The 19,949-nt window shown below is 36.7% G+C and overlaps 1 protein-coding gene across 3 annotated transcripts in view; it reads left to right on the top strand.

Moving 5' to 3' along the window:
* LOC107086787 (rho guanine nucleotide exchange factor 25-like) overlaps window positions 1-19,949 on the top strand; it is a 74,849-nt gene that overhangs the window by 3,281 nt on the left and 51,619 nt on the right. The window contains exon 1 of one of the 3 annotated variants that reach the window (XM_015377964.1): window positions 11,402-11,890. The exons of the other annotated variants lie outside the window; for them this stretch is intronic. Within the exon in view, the coding sequence (XP_015233450.1) occupies window positions 11,782-11,890 (109 nt within the window). The 5' untranslated portion in view covers window positions 11,402-11,781. Of the gene's footprint in view, window positions 1-11,401; window positions 11,891-19,949 lie in introns of those variants that run through there. 3 annotated transcript variants of the gene reach the window in all.

Genomic DNA, 19,949 nt, shown 5'->3' with positions numbered 1-19,949 from the left:
ACATACATACATACATACATACATACATACATACATACATACATACATACATACATACATACATACATACAACAGCTTTCACTTATTTTTAATACCTTAATTTAAGGTATGTTTCTACCAGCTTTGCACAGCTAGAGAATAAATAATTTGCACAATCATCTTTACTAAATAGTTCAACCTTAATAAGAATGGATGGAGATAGTATCTAAACAAGTTTTAAATACTGGGGAGTCAAAGTCTGGACTTTGTCTCTGCCCTTCTAAAACACAGAGGAGGCTATAATTTGAACTTTTTTTTTCTCTACTGATTTTAGTGCATTTCAATTGGAGAAATGAACACTACTTTAGAATTACAGAATGTTAGATAACTCTTCCACTTTAAACATAGTACAGATGGGAGGTGAAGAGATGGAGGATCTGCTAAACATTTCTTTTTTAAGACAAGGATTAGCTGCTTAATGTGTTAGAAGAAAGACACCTCCCTGTTTCCTCCCTGTAATAACAAAACAATGCAGGGGTTGCAAAGTCAAGTCCTTCTCTAGAAATCCCAGTCTTGTTTTACTTTGCTCTTTGCTCTCACTTTTAGAATGCTGAATCATATCTGTTTTCGTCACTCCCTGTTTCTTCCCCATTTCATATGCTACTATTTTCTTTGCAGAAAAGGCATTGTTACTAAAAAACTAACTCTAGCCACACATCTCTCTCTCACATCATCAAACATCTGTAGTTTCTTTACCCTACTTTCATTCTATTGAAGTTAGCAAGTGTTTACTGTCATAAAATTGTACTGCTTTCTTGTTGTCTTATAAAACCTTTTAAAGAAGAAACTTCAACATATCACTTAAAAGAATATTTTTGTTTTGCCAAGTTAAAAAATGTATGTACACTGTTCATACTGGTACAATAATATATTTTTTAACCAGGAAAAAAAAAAAATATTTTCACTTTAATCAATATTTTTCAAAACAACATACAAACCTGTAGGAGCCAGATTTGATCTGTCTAAAGTTATCTTAGTTTGAAATAGTATGTGTCTAAAAAAAAACCAAGAGTGCAGGTTTAAATAATCAAAATTAGCAGAAACCCCCCCGGCTTTGTCCATATCGGGTTTTGAAGGAAACTGGAGGCACGTCTCCAGGGAGAGAAAGGGATACAGAGAAGTCTGGGACTACACTGCATGTCTGTGCGTGACCTTAAAAGGACAAAGATCAACCTGAAGCTGCATCACACTGGGTTACCAGAGGCACAGATTAGATAGTGTTTGCCTCACTCAGGTGACTGGCTAGATTATGTGTGTACAGTGCTGTCATGTCTTGCCAAACTTCGGCAGAGTTGCAAGAGACGAGAGGGTGGTGTAATCTGTATAAAGTACATCTTGATATATTATAGCAAAAAATCTTGTTAAATACTGAAAAAGTTTTTGTATTTGAAAAATCAATTCACAGATGTAAACAATATAGAAAGGAGTGACTATTCTACTGTACATGTAATAGATAATTTAGTTAATATTTTAAAAACTGCTGCAATAGGACAGTATAGATTCATGAAAATAGGCTTGGCCTTAGACAACTTTTATAAGATAAAAACATAAGCAATGTTTTTCCTGTAAAAAAAGCTGGGTGATATTATCTATCATCAGGCCAAAACATCCAAGTTATCATGATAATCTAATCCTTATCAATCTTTATTTAGTGACCTGCTGTGTTAATCAGTCTTTTTTTAAAGGTCTCCTTGTGGCTATCACCCTCTTTGATTGGATACATTTATGTGCATTCAAAACTTCTAAACTGGCAGTATTGATCGAATCTGTTTTGCAGTTACAGATATTTTTAGGCTTTTTTCTGTTTTTTTACTAGTTTAAAAAGAAGTCAGCTGTCTTTTGCACAATGATTAAACCATAAACATCAATTTAAAAAAAGCTTAGCTTGGCTGCTTTTACGTAACACTAACCCAGTCTTTCTTAACTCAGCTTCGGTTTTCTTTCTTCTTTTTTCTTCACTCCAGTAGGAAATCTGAAGCTTTTTTTTACTGCTTTCTGCAGCAGTCCCTTGACAGTGAGAGAAGTACAGCAGATTACAGCTTTTTCAATGCAGAGGTCACCTGCTGTGGCTGAATATTGTGCTACGTGAGGGATGGGAGTGAACCAGAACAACAAAGTATTAACAGTCGCAGAGTCAGTTAAAGCTTGTCAGGCAAGATATGTCTTCTATTTCGGTTTTAAAAGTTTATAAGTTTCGTAGAAACCTTGCAAAACTTGTTTTTTGTCCATGTTTTTTTTAATACATCATCAAATGTGATCTCTTCTATTTCTGGGGAATTGGGTTGAGTTAGTTAATCAATGTGCTGCAGACCAGGGAAGAAATAGAAGGAAGTAATTGTTGCCTATAACTAAGACTTTATACATACGTGTGCATTTGCAGTACTACTCAGTAGTTTAAATACACTCATCATAGTCATTAATGTCATATAATGATGGAGTTTTAGTCTTCTAGTCAGACTGAATGTGAAAGGATAAATGGAGATTACTGAGATTTAAATAGAAGTGTTTGGTATTTATACATAATGCAGATTTTCTCTAAGCAGAAAGAAACAAGATTATATGAACAGAATCAATCACAAAAAAAATCATATTAGATCACTAAAGCACAGAGCTTGAATAAACAGTTTTTTTTTCTCTAGAGTGTTAACCAGCTTTTAGGTAAAGTATGTTTTTTTTTTTTAGATGTTATCACCTTTCTAGAACCGTGTTGTTAGGGTAATATATGATTTTCCTAAAATAGATAAAATGTATTTAGATGAGTTGTTTTAAAGTGTTAAAATAACTTTCATTTAAAGTAATTAACCTTATTTCATCAACTTAAAAACGATCAATGACAAAACAAATCATAAATGTTCTTAATGAAGACAGATTGTACAACCATGGACTGAGAAGGTTTTGTTCTCTAAAATGTATTACCTTAAGGTCCTATATTACACTTTTAAAGCTTTTTATAGTCAACTACAGGCAAAAATATGATGAAATAATTTATTAAGCTCTATGGATAATGAATTTGTTTCTTCCAGCACCAAAGAAAACACCTGCCTTAAAAGAAAAGCTTCCTCTCCCAGTCTGGGTGCCGCCTATTTCATGACGCCACTACATCATTTCACTTCTAAAGGCTTAACAAAGTCGGAGATTTCTTGAGGCCAAAAACAGATTCTTACAACTTATACATTAGTTAAAAAAGAGAGGAGGATGTCCTGTTAACTGCTTTTATCTAAACGTTGAGCCAGAATCATTTCCCTCTGCCTCACATTACCCCACCCTAATCGAAGAAGGCGGGTGTTTGTTTACATTGAGGGCACAGCAAGGTTAAAGTGGCTGCTTCCTGGAGAGGGCATTTTCACTAAGATATTCCTAATCTTCTCGTTTTCACAGGACAGATTGGCGATGCTGCTCAGAAGGTTTTCATTTTATTATAACCTGAAAAAAGAGTGATAAAGATGTATTTTCCTGTTCTGTTATTTACCTACATCGTGAAAGTCTGTGTAGAATATTTCACTTATTTGCACAAAAAATTGAAAAGGAATTCAGAGAAAACCGCACATTGCTACCAAGCACTCTCTACAACATAGAATGAATGATATAGTCCTGGGGATTGGAATATATTTAATTAACTTTTTGTCCTTTGGGTGGCGTTTCACATCCGAGCAAGGCTCTGAATAGAGCCTGAAGTAGTTCCAGAGTCTCTTTCTGCTGCTAAGGCAAAGCTCTGAGTGGAAACTTTGCCTTAGCAGCAGGGAAAGAGTCTGGGACTGCTGCTGACTCTATTCAGGGCTTTGGTCTGATATGGGTCAGTGAACATACAATGAAAAGTTGTTTTCCTGATTTGCTAGTGCAGATATAAGTGTTTTCTTTGGTGTATTTTTAAGGCGTGTCACAATAACTGTGTATGTTAGGAGAAACAGTCTACATGGTGGATGCACAGACCCTCATTCTGTCAACCTAATGAGGGAGGTTCTGAAAGGAATTAGTGGTAGGATGTTCTCACTCTTGCTTGCACATACTTACACCTTCAACACACCTGCCTTTCTTTATGGTCTATGCTTACCCTTTGGTCTAATGGATAAATAAAGCTATTTGCAGCACAGAGCAAAAGAAAACAAGATATCTACCCTGACTTATTTTCGATGATGGAACCAGAGCCAAAAAAAAAAAACATTCTAAAACAGCTTGTTCAGAATGCCAGTTTTCCTTAATTGGAGCTCTGTTTAGAAATGAGGGGAGGGAGAAAAGAAAGAGAGAAGGGGGGGAACTAAAGAGGAAAAGCAATGGAGAAAATTTCTGGAAAGTGAAATGCTAGTGAGTATACTTTGGCAGGGTTTCAGCTGGCTGATTGCGTTAGGAGAAGCTAATGTCAATAGGGGGCTGGTGAACACACTGAAGCAACTTCATGTCTGCTGTTTCCATTATCATATTCAAGCCATCTCTATAGCCATAAGTTTTGAATTTTACTTTTGAAAGTTAATAACTTTTTTTTTTATTGTATTCCATGAATGTCACATTAAAGGAAAACAGCAAATACATCAGGAACAGGCCTTCCTTAATTAATCACTTTATATATGAACTTGCCTCATAATTTCCTTTCAGTTGTTTGGCATTATTAGGTGGGAAATCCTTAAAACTTTTGATCTGATTTTAAACCCACAAATAAATGCAAAAGTCATGTTTGCACAAAGTATATTTTATAGCTTTTCTTGAGTTGTCCACATCTGCGCAGGCCTACTGGAGCAGATGAATCATACCTAGTATTTGTATGTGTTTGAGAATGTGTTTCTGGGGGGGTGGATGCAGAGAGAAGGAGCAAAGGAGAGATAAAAGGAGCAAGATGAATGTCTGCTAATGCAAGCATCACCTCACATCCCCCGCTCCTCCCTGAAAGCCAGAGAAGGAACATTTTTTCCATATTTCTCAGAACACTGTCATCTTTGTTCATGTCTACAGGGCTAATTTTAGTGTTTATTTATTAAAAGACCCCCGTTCCATATGGCAGAAGAGATACTGCATTCTTGTTAAGTGTCAGTGCTCCTGCACGTAAAAGGCAATCGGAATCATTTAAAATTTGGTTTCAGAATAAATTCAATATCACAGGTATGACCATTTTTAACATGTAGTTGAATGTATTACCTTAATCATTTAAATAAAAGTAATAAGATGGAAGGGACTTTAAAATGTTGAAAAGACATGCTCTAGTTAAAAATACCAGAAAATGTTTCATAGTACAATTCAAAGGTAAAGCCTAAGGGAAGTAAATGACTCGGTAGCTATTGTGTCTTTGTTTCTCCGGTCCAAAGAAAATAACCTCTATTGTATCTGAGTTTACTTTAGCATGGGATTGAAAATAGTCCAGATTTTAAGGTCTTGTACCGGTGCTTGGAACTTAGTCTTTTGGTCTGTGTGTATGAATTAGATGAAGACCATCAGCATATTGTGAAATTTGATCATTTACAATAATTTTCTAATGAAGTCATGCATAGTTTTATTGTATTATTAATTTATTTATGTACTCTACTGTAGTTCAAAAGAGCCAGAGATTCTAAAAAAAATATATATATATACATATATATATTTGAAGTATGCCAGTAGATGGCAATAAATAACATCATCTGAGTACACAAATACTAGTTTCTGAAAGGTATGTTTTTAAAAATTCAAAAGCCTTCATTGGTCAATAAATCTAAAAGGGAGTGGCATTATACATGACAAGATACTCTTTCAGATCTAAAAAATTGAGATTTAGTGAATAATGTAGACTATTATGTTTAAAATGTAGCCAATAATTATCCCCACTGAAAGTCTATGGAATCCATGATCCAACTAAACGTCTAGCTTTGTAAAGGGATTTCTCATGTAGCGCTAACAGTTCATCTTTCCAGTCTGACTGAAAGCCCTTTCTTTCTGGACATTTGTGAAAATTGGTTTAAAGTAAGAGCAAAGCACATGATTAAACCAAGGACCCAGACTCCTTCCTGTCAATAGACAAGTGGAAGGAAATCATTCTTGAAGGTAGCACAAATTTAATTTGAGAAGATACTCTTGGCACTTCATCTGACATCACTAAAAAGGTGTAAGGAACAGAGAAAGTGGATGAACATTTTTAGAAAACCTTATGATGTTGTATGATGTGTAATGAAAAATAAACGACTGAATCAGCTTTTTTCCGCAGATATTGTTGATTCAAGTTTTAAGAGACTCAGAAAAATTCAATGAGACGTTTTTTGGGAAAAAGAGGTTCTTAAAGAACATAGTAGAAAAATGCCAGTACTAATACCATCTTTAAGTTGATAAAATGTATAAACAATAAAGATAATAAAGATTTTCTTTATAAAACAGGAAAACTGGTCACGTATTTTATTCAGATTCCCTCCTATGGGGCTGAGAACTGTTGTGGTAGATCAGCCATGGCACAAACTATTTGGCTTTGAAAGCAAGACACAATAACTTCCAAAAAAGGTTAAAAAAGTTAAATAACAAACAACTGGGCTTTGTTTTCCAAGTTGGAAGACGTTCCGCTCCCCATCCAGAAAGCTTTCTCAATTCAAGACCTGGATGACTGAGAATCTCCAGCATCATACAACCTAACCCTAACCACAGAAGAACAAAATAGCAGCAGTTACCTTAACCCAGTTAACCCACTGACAGATGGGGGCTAATATTTGACCAAAAGAAACCCCAAACAAATACAGTCTTGATCATAAAAACGTGACACTTTTAAAGAAGAGCTCAATTCTGACCAGAATTGCAAACTAGCAATTAGTTTAAACCAGAGGTTTTCAACAGGGGGTGCACGACCCCGAGGGGGTCCACGGAGGTACTGCATGGGGGTCGCTAAAGTTTTGGTTGATTAGACTTCTTTTTTTTTAATTCCCCAATTTTTTTCGACTAACTTTCTTTAAATCCACATTAACATGAATTTAACACACTGAAGTAAACAAATAAATGGAGAAAGAAGATGTCTTTCAGTCATCAATGCACACATTCAGCGACACACAGGAGCTCTTTCAAGCTGGGCACCCTTTCATTCACAACACCTGTCCCATCAACCAGGAATCAGAATCAGAAATACTTTAATAATCCCAGGGTGAAATTACTTTTGTTACATTACTTCATCTATAATAGTGACTATAGTACCAGTCTGATATATATATATATATATATATATATATATATATATATATATATATATATATTATATATGGGGGTCCCCGCTCCATCAGTGTGGGGGTCCTTGGCCTGGAAAATGCTGAAGACCCCTGGTTTAAACCTTAAGCACTGTGGTATCTGAAAGGCTTGTTACACTTCAAGTAGAAGCTAGAGAACCTGTTTGATACATGTTTCTAGCAAAGAAACTGTATATATATATATATATATATATATATATATATATATATATATATATATATGATTTTATTTCATATATAATTATAGCTAAGTGCCATACATTTTAAATGTAAAGTAAAAATGTTAAAACATGTTTCATTTCTTTACAGCTTTGTCTGTGATTCATTCTTTTTTTATCTTATAGAATCTCTTTTCCACTGTTGAATCTGTTGCTTTCAAATTTGATGGCGTTTCACATTATATCACTGACCAGACAGATCAACCTGTTCCACATCACTGCTGAGTGATCCTGCGGTGTCATTCCCCCTCAGTGATAACTGCTTAAAGCATCCTTTATAAGCAAAGAAATGCTAAAGCATATGGAGGACTCCTCCATAAAAGCAGTCACAAAGAGAGTAAATGTGTTTTTGTATCTGAGAAGAGCAAAGGGAAGAGTGAGACCAGTCTGCATGCTAACACAGCCTGGGAATAGATGATTAATTTAACGCGGTGGGGTTTCTCATCTGGAAAACTTCTCGTTCTGCAGCATGTTATGGCTTCTTTGGGTTCTCTGTAAGCTGTGTAATGGATCTGTGTGTGTGTATCTTGCTTGTGAGACTAATGGGTGAGGCTTCGATGTTTGCTCTGTCCCCTATAGATGACAAAGACATCCTCACAGCAGTCACTCTGTCACTATGGCAAGATGAGAGCACTTGACAGTGTACTTTGCTGCTTCTGCTGGTAGGATTCTTGCTCATTCTCACCTGCCTCTACTCAGCTATTCTCAGAGGGGAATCAGTGAGGGGGCTGCGGTCTACCTATAAACCCTTCCAGGAATCAGTCGTCGATTTATGCACACCAGGATCTAACTTTTGAAAGAAGGCAAGAGCTCAAAATTAAACTCGTATAACACACTGAGTCATAATCTGAGCAGCTACATGTCTGAGAGGGCTGTTTCCAGGCAGGGATGTCATAGCATTTCACCAAACCTTTTTTTTTTTTTTTTCTCCCTGCGCCAAATCTGTCTAAAGTTATTTACTCAATGGATACGTGTTTTACTTTACAGGATGACTCGGATTTCATCTGTGCTAAAAATGTAAACTGTGTGTCTTGGGTTTCGATGTTATGCTCACATCTAAATATGGTTTACTTTGTTAGTTCCGCAGTGTAAGAAGCAAAATATTTTCATCTGCAAATTTAAGATGTGGAAGGTGCAAGTTGTTTACATTCAGACAAAATGTACCCCCTCAACTACAAAAAAAAGGCTTGTGCAATGACTGCTGGACGTTTTCCAAGAATAGGAAAAAAATATCTACTAATAATACCTGCTTCAGAGAACAGAAACGATGATGATGAGTGGAAGAAATCATCATCTTCCTTTACAAAAATTTTTTTTTCTTCATATTAATTAATTAATTCATTAATTCTGAAATTGTTATTTTGTTCATCTGGTGAGTGCTTTTATGTATTAATATACTTAGTTCAAAATATTTCCTGTATCTGACCGACACTTTGTGTGATTATAGGTAAGCTAAATGGGCAAATCCACAGAAACAACAGAATAGGCTTGATTTTATCTTCTTACATGCAGATGCTAGGTCAGAAACTTTGAAGACTGTGGAAGGAAAAACATGTAGAAGTGGTTATGTCATGTTTGGTTTTTACTTGGACCCAAATGCAGGTAGACAAGTAGCAGAGGGCAGAAGTCAGCAGTTTAAATGATTGGAAATAAAGACTTATATCAAGAATGGGACATCGGGCCAGAAAGAAAAAAAGAGTACCAGAAGAATCCAGCAGTGAATTAGGAAAACCAGGAACCATTATACAGAGTTCCTGTTGATCAATGACATGGAAACCATGTGAGTTTTAACAGGGGAATATCAAACAGCTGTCAGAGGAGAGAACTGAGAATGAAAATGAGGGCAGGAGACCAATTAATACAGTGAACATGGTGAACTGAACCAAAACCTAAAGGACCGACATGACAAAAATAACATGAATGCACAAACAAACCACCAAAAATAAGTAAGAAGCTAAACACAAAGGAATAAATAAAAAGGACAGGACCTAAACAAGTGAGAAGTGATTAATTTTATGATTCTTTTCTAAACTAATTTCTGCAACACTTAAAACAGTCCATACATATCTCTAAACTTACGTATCAGTTTTCCAGAATGTAGAGATTTTTTCTTGTTAAAACTAGAAGTTACTTAACCAAAACTTTTAGATTTCTACTCCAGAACTAAGAGGCTACTATATGGGAATTTACAGGTTATTGTCTATATGCTTACACATTAGTGTTTCAGAACAAAGGTGGTACTTTGGGATAAGATTACTTCTCCAAACCCCCCAAACATGCTTCTGTTACACATCACTTTATTACAATTTACAAATTAGCTCACCTGAACCTATAGCAAAAATAACCTGTAAATGTTTGTTGAAATTTGTAATTTATTTTTTAAAACTTTTGTGTTTCTTTTATTTTTCTATTTAAGAGGAATCTTTCAGTAATGTGTTTTGCTAGTTTTCTAAATCTTAATTTTGCTTAATATTTTGGTTTCAATGCTCTGAGACTACTTTCTTTGTTATAAGAGGTCAAGTTCTTAAAACTTTTCTTTTTTTTGACCTAAAAAAAACGTTATTTTCGGGAAGGCATTATAGGCTACTTTGAGAACTTTTGGACTATTGTCTTGGCCTGTTTAAGCCTTTAACTTTGCTTGAAACAAAATATATATGGTTACTAATAAAATGTATTTAATTTTATTTTAAAGATATATTTTATATTTAATAAATCCTGCTTTAAAATATATATAGGTTACTATCCATAAGCTTGATTTTTCAGAGCTTTGCGATTACTTTCTTTAAACTTGATGGTTATCTCTTTGATCCTGATAAAACTTTGAAAGCTATTTCCATAAAACATAAATTACTTTAAAAGAAATGACAGCTTATTTTACATATAGGGCTATCGCCAGCATCTTAGAGTTCACTATTGGGAGGTTTACAGTACATCTTACTTTCCCAGAACTCAGCTGTTCCTTTTGATATACGCTATACACTACCCTAACAATCAGTTTAACAATAGGAAATGTACTAAGGGGCAATTAAAACAAGCGAAATGTGTAATAACAATTGCCTATAGAGAGTGTTTTGGATCTTGAACATCTGTGATACAATTTATGTATTGATGAACAGCTATGGTTATTTGGAAACCCTTAAATTATTAATCATTAGAATCTATTAATATTTAATCATAGACTTACAGGGTACTTTCCTGAACTCAGTAAACTTATCTTTGGGATATTTTGTTCATGCTTGTATGTTTTTGTATCAACTCAAGCAGTAAGTCAGTATACTGTATGTCTAGAGTTACATACAAATACAGTTGGAAAGAGAAGTACGCATCCACTCTGCAGGATTATCAACATTTTGAAATATGAGAACACATAAAGTATTTGCACCATGGACAAGTGCAAACTACTTTTAAGGATCATAGATGAACAGAGCAGGGGTTTAACCCAGAACCAATGTCTTGGTCCAAAGAAAACCCGGTCACTCTTACCGGAAAATACATGAGCCCTAAACCTGACTCTGCATATGCTCTCTAAATAGAATCGTGCATCACTTAAGACCTGGGTGTTACTTTTTCCAGGGTCAGAAGGGAGCAGACATAGGAGAACACATTTCATCTGGTCCTGGAGTTGAATGTCGGAGGCTCCCCATGGAAGGATTACCTATGCCACAATGAGCCACAAGCATGTAGAGGATAACAGACAGGACAGGGGGGAGAGCCGACAAGACAGGAAATGGATAAGAGGCAGCTTGAAAAATCAGCTGGGGGTGGTGGGGGGGGGGCGTCAGAAAGGACAGAAGTAAAAAAGCAGGGGAGGGGAACCTTACACTGGAATAGTCGACAACTAGAGCCACAGACTCCACCCTTCCCACCCTCCCCTTACTCTCTCTTTCTATCTCTCTCCTGCTATCTCTCTCTCTCTCTCTCTCTCTCTGAAGCAGTCTCCTCGTCTGTCATTTGACCAGGCAGTTCACAGAGGCGAGAGCTCAGCGGAGAAAAAGAAGAGAAAGAAAAACAGGAGAGCGGCAGGGAGAAGAGAACATGTTCAGTGTATCACTGAGCTTGCTGAATACTTTTGCAGCCTTTTTCATAGAAAAACAAATCCCCTGTTGGTTTGGATTTCCTCTTGCCTGCTTCTTTTGAGGACTGCCAGTGTCTTGGATGTGGGCTCTAGTACTGTTAACAGTCAACTGAGGAGAAGGAGGAGGTAGAAGAAGAAGAAGAAGAGGATCAGCTGACACCTTTTTTGGAGATTTACACTTTGCAGGAGTAAAGCTGGAAAGGAGTGGTGGGGGGGAGAGAGACTGACTGCCGGGCCCCATGCCCACCCCTGCTAATGCTTGAACAGCATGAAAGGGGGCCACCACCATCACCATCGCCACTACCGAGGCTGTGGCTGCCAGCACTTGTTCCGTAAAGTCCTAGTTAAGTGTGGCTGCTGCTATGCCAGAGTCAGAGGTCAGTGTTATGCTCATACCAACACATGAAAAAAAATCTTCCCCCAGTTATTGACGATCAATTGACTGGAGTGATAAGAAGATCTCCTACATGCTTTTGTAGACGCCTCTCTGGTCTCTGCTTTCTTTTCTAAAGTTGTGCTGAATCTGGAAATGTGGATTTTAGGTTGCACCTATGAAGCAACAGATGTGTTTAAGTGTTTCTGTGAGACACATCCAGATCAGAGCAGGCAATGCATGACCCCCCCCGCAGATGTCTACACAGTGGGAAACAGGAAGGAGAATTAACCCCCCACCCCCCGCTCACTTAGAGAATAGAAAACAAGACTTTGTGTGTGTAAGACTCGGAAACTTTAATTTCATCATCATCATGACTGCGTTTCAATAGATTATATGCTGTACATGAAAGGCATAACTCCTGTCCATGACCCAGACACCAGTGGTGTGGAGCTGAATTTGACTCAGTGCAACAGATTTTATAACTTGGGACTAAACTTGATGGCATCAAAAGACACTTTCAGACATATGATCAGGGAATGTTAGCAATTCTTTAAAATATGTGACCTTCTGCACAAAATTGAACAACTATAGAAAAAAGTATGCACCTAAAGCTTCCCTTGAGTAAACCAAACTTACTTTATTCTTTTGAGTCAATTTACATAGTCCCTGGATCCAACACAGCATCCAGCTGCAGATCAGACTCGGGTCTCCTTCACTGAACCTAAGAGACCTACCCTGATTAATGCACTTTCGGTCCAGTCTCTATGTTTGGCACCTTATATGAAATACAATCAGTACATTAGGGCTGTAGAATATCAGGAAAACATCTAATATTTGATACCCTGCTATAAAATTAATACTGAAAGTCACATTATTAACCTCTTGCTGCTTTAGGGTCATTTTAAACATTGACCCCAAAAACCCTATATAACCGCTTTGCCTAAGACATTAGTTCATTAATAAAGGTACAAAAACATGGCTTGTAGAAAAACATGCTGCCACCATGACGACCTTGGCAGCATGGCAGTACAGTTTCTCACTGAGTTTACTAGAAAATGTTAATATATTTTATGCCGCCAAAGATACCAAGCATCACAGCTACTTTAATTCCAAACATGAATGCATTGCATTTATATCATCAGCTCATATTTATTGCCATCCTATCAGTGTTGATATTGCAGACACCCTTTGATAATATATTTACAGTGCAGCTCTGCAGTGCATCCAAGGCTTGTACGGAGCTTGCAGAAGGTGGAGATTCAATATCTAATAAAAATGATTTTAACAATCCATTTTTTTCTCCTATATAATCTCATGTGGCTCATGTTGTTTGATTGGAAATACTCCCTTTAAATTTCCTTAAGTTCCAATAAAGATTGGAGTAAATTGTTTCAGAATCCACATTGGATCCTACACTGACATTGGATGTTGATATTAGGCTCAAGCCACCGTTACATTCACCTATCCAGGCAGCATGGTGCTTTGTTTTATGGGGCAGAATTTTGACAGGTTTTGCTCAAATTTTAAGGAAGCAGGTTAAATTCATAGTAATAATTTAGTGATCATGTTTATGGTATGGGGTAATAGTTGCAAATATGTCAATAGATAGACTTTTTTAGATCTTGCTGATTACCTCAGTTATTAACATATGATCCTGCACTGCAAGGAAATGTTTAGAGGAGTGGAAGTTGAAGTGGAATGGGAGAGATGGAAATCAGGATCTGATTCAACAAAAACTCATTATAACAATTTGACATGCTTGGAAGTAGGTATAATTCAGGTTAGGAAAAAGACAGTTTTCCTGGGTAAAGAAGAATGGGATGCTTTTCTTGGAACTCTCAGTGTGAGGAGAAGGGATTGCGTCATTTAAAAGGTCTGGTTTGTTTGATAAACTGTACTGCGAGAGCAATCTCGGACCGGCAGAACATGGCAGCCCTAATCACACTGAGTCAACAAAAGGACCGGGCCTACTGGACTAATGGGTGTGAAAAATCTCAAAATGAAGGAAACGGGTCCTGATTCAGGAGTTGTAAATTTTGCGGTTGGCGTCTTTTCTCTTCTGACTTGATCATAGAGTTTAGCAAAACGACTGCAGACTTACTGGTCCCTTTTAACACAACGACTTGGTCCCACCTCTATCCAAAACAAACTAATGTAGGCCTCTTATCAAATTGTGCTTTCCTATTGTAATGCCGCATAAATTGCTGCAGAACTGAAATGTTTCCTCCTAGATTGTTACCTACTGTATACCATTTGATTCACTGTCCCTGCTGTTGCCTTGCACACTCATAGAGTATGACCTCTGCAGCTGTGGCTGAAAGCAGAGTTAAAAAAACAGTGGTGTCTAATTGCATGATATGAGTTTGTGCTGGGGTGCTGTGCTACGTGGTTGTTCCTTTTAGCATCAAAGGCCCGTACAGGGGAGCTGCCCACTGAGGCTCTGTATGCAGCGGGGGGCTCATGGAGTTGACTTCCACATCGTTGGCTGGCGTTGTTGGTTGCATACCTACCATTCCTTTGGTTTTAATCTCTTATGTAATGGATATTCTCCTCCACCGTCGTCTGCTGCTCCCCCATTGCACCTTTTACTCATGTTATCATAGCAAATACACACACGCTTAGGATCATAATATGTAAACAAGTGTGGGATTAAACATTTCAGGCTATGAAATTAACATCAATAAATAGTTTCCCCCCAATGTTCCAGATTTCTTGCATACAGCATTTTAGAAGTATATTGATGGTCCAACATAGCATGTAGAGGATCAAAATCTAACTATGCACTTGGAACCCTTCGGAATATTGGCTCTGAAAAAGCCAGGTTAAGCAAAACAAAAGGTCCTCCAACAAAGCCACCAGTCTGCTGGTAGCACCTCTAATGCACACGCCTCAGCCTGGCCACAAAAGGGAAAACATCAACTGTTAACAAATGACACAAAACTGTTTTTGCTTCTTTGGAAATAGGAGCAGAGTTCATGGTCTGAGCTTGATTCTATTAGTTGAAAATTCTGTGGTTTCTAGTAACATAAACACATTGTCCAACTGTTAGAGAAGCACAATTCCAGATAGTAAACTAAATACTCTTAATGCCTATTCAGTTTAGGCTACAAATTTCCATAAAGTGGAATGTGGTGATTTCAAAAGAGGAACATGATGAGGAGTACAAAAGTCGCTAATAGCTGCTGGGGGTCTGACAGGAAATCACTTCCTGCTTTAGAGGATTAAGATGAATAAACATTCAGCTTCTCTCATGATATATTAAAGTTTTTTATGTTCTTGGCTCACCTGATCCTCTGTCTTTCTTTCCTTTGACAACCCAGTTGAGCATAACAGTGATAATAACCCTTAAAATGTGTTCTCTGGTCCATTGTTAAAAGATAAAACTTATGAGAAGTAATGTTTAAAACTTGCTTCATGCCATACTTGGGACACAGCAGTACTCTGGAAGGCCCTCCAAACATTCAAAGCTACATGTGTGGAAGACAACTAACATTCCACATCAATGAAATGCCTCATACCCGCACTGAAAAACGGTGGTGGCATTGTCATGATTTTTTATACTTTTCTTTAGCATGCAAATTACAAAGAGAGTTGACATGGTAGAATGGCCTAACCCAGAGCTAAACCTGATTCATAATCTGTTTTGAAATGTAAAAAAGTGCCTCCACAGATGTCCTCAGTTTAATGGTGAGGCAGTTTGAGAAGTTTTGGAGACGAATGGGCAAAATACTTCAGTCTTTAGATCATTAAGCCGGTAGAAATAACTAAAAAAAACACTTGCAGCTTTAATTACAACAAAAGGTTACTCTATGAAATATTTGTAAATTACATCTCTTTATTGAAAACATTATGGAAACCTTCTTTATCTTTACCTCTTCCTCTTTACACTCTTGACTTTTGGTCAATCACAGAAAATTCAAATCAAATGTGTTTGATAGGTATGAATGGGTACAGCTACTTTTGAAAGACGCCATATAGCATTTAGTGATGGACAGTGCGAAGGTAATACCCTCTCATTTAAAAAAAGGAAGGCACACCAAGCAGAGAAAATCAAGCTGCAGTCTTTTTCAACTGTACCCAAAACTATGGTTTTGTTTCTGTTCTTTTTTACATTTCTGTGTTGTTCACTTAATACACTGAAGAGCTCACTGTGTCTTAATTTAAGTACTGTGAAGCTATTTCTATGATTAACATCATTTCGGAGGGGAAAGCATTAGCAGTGCCAGCCCTCGACAACAATTTTAATCAGTACCATTAAAATCTCATTACTTGCTTTGTTTCTTCTGATATGGCCTAAATCATTCAAACTTGTTTACTGGAACATGTCCACTGGTAGTACGAGTTTAATCAACATAGAGCTCCCTACTGCTCCTTCTTCAAGGTTAGAACTCAGTATGTTGTTGTTTTCGGTCTTTCCTCTGTCTGCCTACTTGTCTGTCAGCAAGGTTATGTGAAATCTACCAACCGATGATTAATGAAATTAAGTCAAGGAATGGAGAAAGGAGGGAAGGAAAAACCTCCTTAATAATGATGTTGATCAGAACTTCAACACAACAAAATAAATGTATTGAATGTTTAAGAACCTGTGACCTCAGAGATAACTTTTAGTTTCTATTGTGTTGTTTATAGGAAACACTGAACAATACAGGCCTAACTTGTTGTTCCTCAGCTCTTACCATTGTTCACTTAGCTCAGGCATGCCACTGCAGCACATAATGTCTTTTTGTCTTTGGAGGAGGTTTTTTATTGGGTGTTTCCAACAAACATTCGCTGAAGCAATGTCTGGAAACCTTAGCTGGAATAGTTGGAATTAAATGGCAGAGATAACTCTATTACATTTACTTGTTTCTGTTTTAAATGTTTCAGATTGTCAAGCAATTTGAATTCAGATAAGCATGAGTAAATGCAAAATACATTTACCTGTTGATGGTAGTAGTTGTTGACAAAGAGTCCTTTAGTCACAGTAGAAAAAATCTGGTCCCACTCTTCGATGCAGAATTGCTTTATTTCAGCCATAGTGGTGGTTTGTAAAACATGGGTATGTTTAATGTCATCCCACAGCATCTTAATTGTATTTGGGATATTGATTAGGCCACTCTAAAACTTTACTGAGCTACTCAAAAATGATTGGTCATTGTGCATAATAGAAATATGCTTGGGCTAAAGTTATCTCAAACTGATGGTGGGATATTCTACTTTGTGCATGGAGAAACTTTACCAAAAGCCTGTTAAAGTGTAATTACAGCGTTTTTTTTTTTTTTAAATGCAGTTACTTTAAAGTCATATATTAAATTCAAATACCTTCTAAGCAGTTCCATCCGCCCATTGGGAGAAAATATTCTGGATTATCAATATGTTTTTTTGGGGAAATTTAAGATAGGCCTTTCACTTCTTCATAGTCAGCGGTGATTTGGCCATTTTTGACCCCATCTCTTACCTATTGTTCAGTAATGAACACTGACCTCAGCTGAGGTAACTGAGGTCTGCAGTGCATCCGTTTGAGTAATTTTATGACCACCTGCAAAAGTTATTAGCCTCTTTCACAAAACATTTCCTTAATAAACTCACAAAAACAAGCTGCCTCTAAGTCCCCGCTGGCCATTAACAAGTAACAAGCAAAGTTGGTGATATCCTGAACAACTGTGAGCTGCGAAGAAGCTGGCAGTGCAGAACAACAGAAGGTGTTGCATAAAACCCTCGTCGGAAGTCTCTGCAAACAATAATGGTGGAAGTTTGCCATCTGCTTCTTAGTTTATGTCCTAGTTGATGTATTCATATAGGTTTTACTGGAGTGATGTATTGATTCATTTGGTTCTGTGGTCATCATCCTCGGGTGTGGGGAGTGAAACTCAACTGAAAAAATTTAATTAACCAGAGTTAAGTAATAAACACAGGGCAGTTCTATTCTAACAAAAGACCAGGGTGATTTAAATAGCTTGTTTGCCTTAAAACATGAAATTAGTAGTTGAAAGAGCATATTGTATCCATTAGGGGTGTTAATTACCAGCTTTATCACAGTAAGTTGTTATATTGGTCCTCATGGATGAAGATATGTTGATATCACCAACTCAATCAGAGTTTAATTTCTATTAAATTCACTATCAAACCTGTGACATGCTATTATCTCTATTGATATCAGCTCACAAAAAAAACGTACCCTAAATATGATTTCACTATAATTGTCTAAACTCTGACAGGCATGAGTTTTTTACAAAAAATTAAAAGTGGAATTTTCTAATTATAATAAAAAATTAGAAATTAAATAATAAATCCTGTGTTGTCAGTTTCAAAATAAAAGCATATAATGAAGATAACGACTATGATTGATGTCATCATCATCATCATCATCATCATCATCATCATCATCATCATCATCATTAGGTTTCGTGTTTGGCTGTTTTAGACGAATCTGAAAACGGGAAATGAAGTTGGACCTATTTTCTGAAAAGGACTTAGCCTGGACTCCAGAGAAAAGAGAACAGGATGATTCATTTCCTACGTTGGATCAAAACAACTGTTTTTTTTTTAAATGAACAATGACACATACATTTGCCTTCTAGATGCATGCATGCAGAGGGAAATGATCACTTCTAACAGTTTTTTGGAGAAAAAAAAGGGGAGATATGAGTGATCTCAGCATCTGTCATTGCCTCTAAAAGCCTAGCTAGACATCCGTCACTCCTGCGTGTAACCCATTCGCTTTTCCACAGAGGGCTGTGGAACTAATCAGTCTCACTGTGGCTTTATACACAGAGAAACCTGACCACATGTAGGTAATATATCATAAAACACATGCACTGGTTGGTTGGAAAATGTAGCTGATTTGCATGACTGAGAACATTTAGAATGAATATTGCTTATCAAAAGCACAGCACTGAGGAAAGGCTTTAAATGAACTCTGATTTATTTATAAATTATGTATTGGTGGTCGGTCAATAACTCACCAGAATATGCTTTTAACACATTGAATAGACTTTGGCTGCTTTTTCACTTATATTCTATGGATACACATAGTTTCAAGTGGAATATCAAAATGTAAAAAGTTGTTGTTTACAGCAGATGAGAGGTATCTGAATATCATTTCTTGAAGAGAGACACAAATAATGCAACATAGATCTGGTTTCTTTTACTTGATCTGTTGTAACTTTGCAGCTAAGAGCTCTTTGTGATTGGCTTTGTTTATGCTAAAAAATCTGCACGTTTGTCATAAATCATGTTTGGTTTCTAAGTGGATTTACAGTCCCTTTGTGAAATCTTTCTATGTTAGTATCTGTTATGAGTGGACGAAACAATAGCTTCTCCCATGAATTAAGGAGCCTTTTTAAGTTTCACTGATTTAGAATCAGTCAAAGTAAAAATCCAAAAGCAAAATAAACAAATTATATCTCAACAAATCATCAGGTTCTGTAATTAAAACTAATCAAAGAAAAATCAGTTGGCTCGTTAAATTCAGCATAGAAAGATATGGGGAAGGACTCAAGACTTTTGCACACCACTGTAAGTGACGTGTAGCAGCACAACAGGGGCATGGAAAGGACTATTGATTGAATAGTCAATGTGATAGAGACGAGCAGGAGGATGTACAGGTAGAGGGATGTAAAACGAGAGACAAAAGCACATGTTTCATTTTAACTCTGCACTGCACATTAGCAGACTGCCTACCAGAGAGCCATTAGAGAGACCTGCTTCCCAGCAAAGATTGTTGACAAACCATTTGGAAAATGGTTTGCTTATAATGCTCACAGTCAATTAGACTCGTAGACCAGAGACTGGGGATCCAGCCTGCTGTTGTCATAATAAAACAAATGGGTAAATTGTTGTTTTTTAATACTTGATAATAATAATATTTAAACTAATATTTAAAACTTGCTAAATAAAAATGACATTAATGCATTGGATGGATGGAAAGATGGAAGGATCCATGGATGGATGGATGGATGGAAAGATGGATGGAAAGATGGAAGGATCCATGGATGGATGGATGGATGGAAAGATGGATGGAAAGATGGAAGAATCCATGGATGGATGGATGGATGGAAAGATGGATGGAAAGATGGAAG

This window comes from Cyprinodon variegatus, unplaced genomic scaffold (assembly GCF_000732505.1).
Source record: "Cyprinodon variegatus isolate N-32 unplaced genomic scaffold, C_variegatus-1.0 Scaffold161, whole genome shotgun sequence".
In the NCBI taxonomy this organism is placed as follows: domain Eukaryota; kingdom Metazoa; phylum Chordata; class Actinopteri; order Cyprinodontiformes; family Cyprinodontidae; genus Cyprinodon; species Cyprinodon variegatus.
This window is presented reverse-complemented; position numbering and strand designations above follow the sequence as displayed.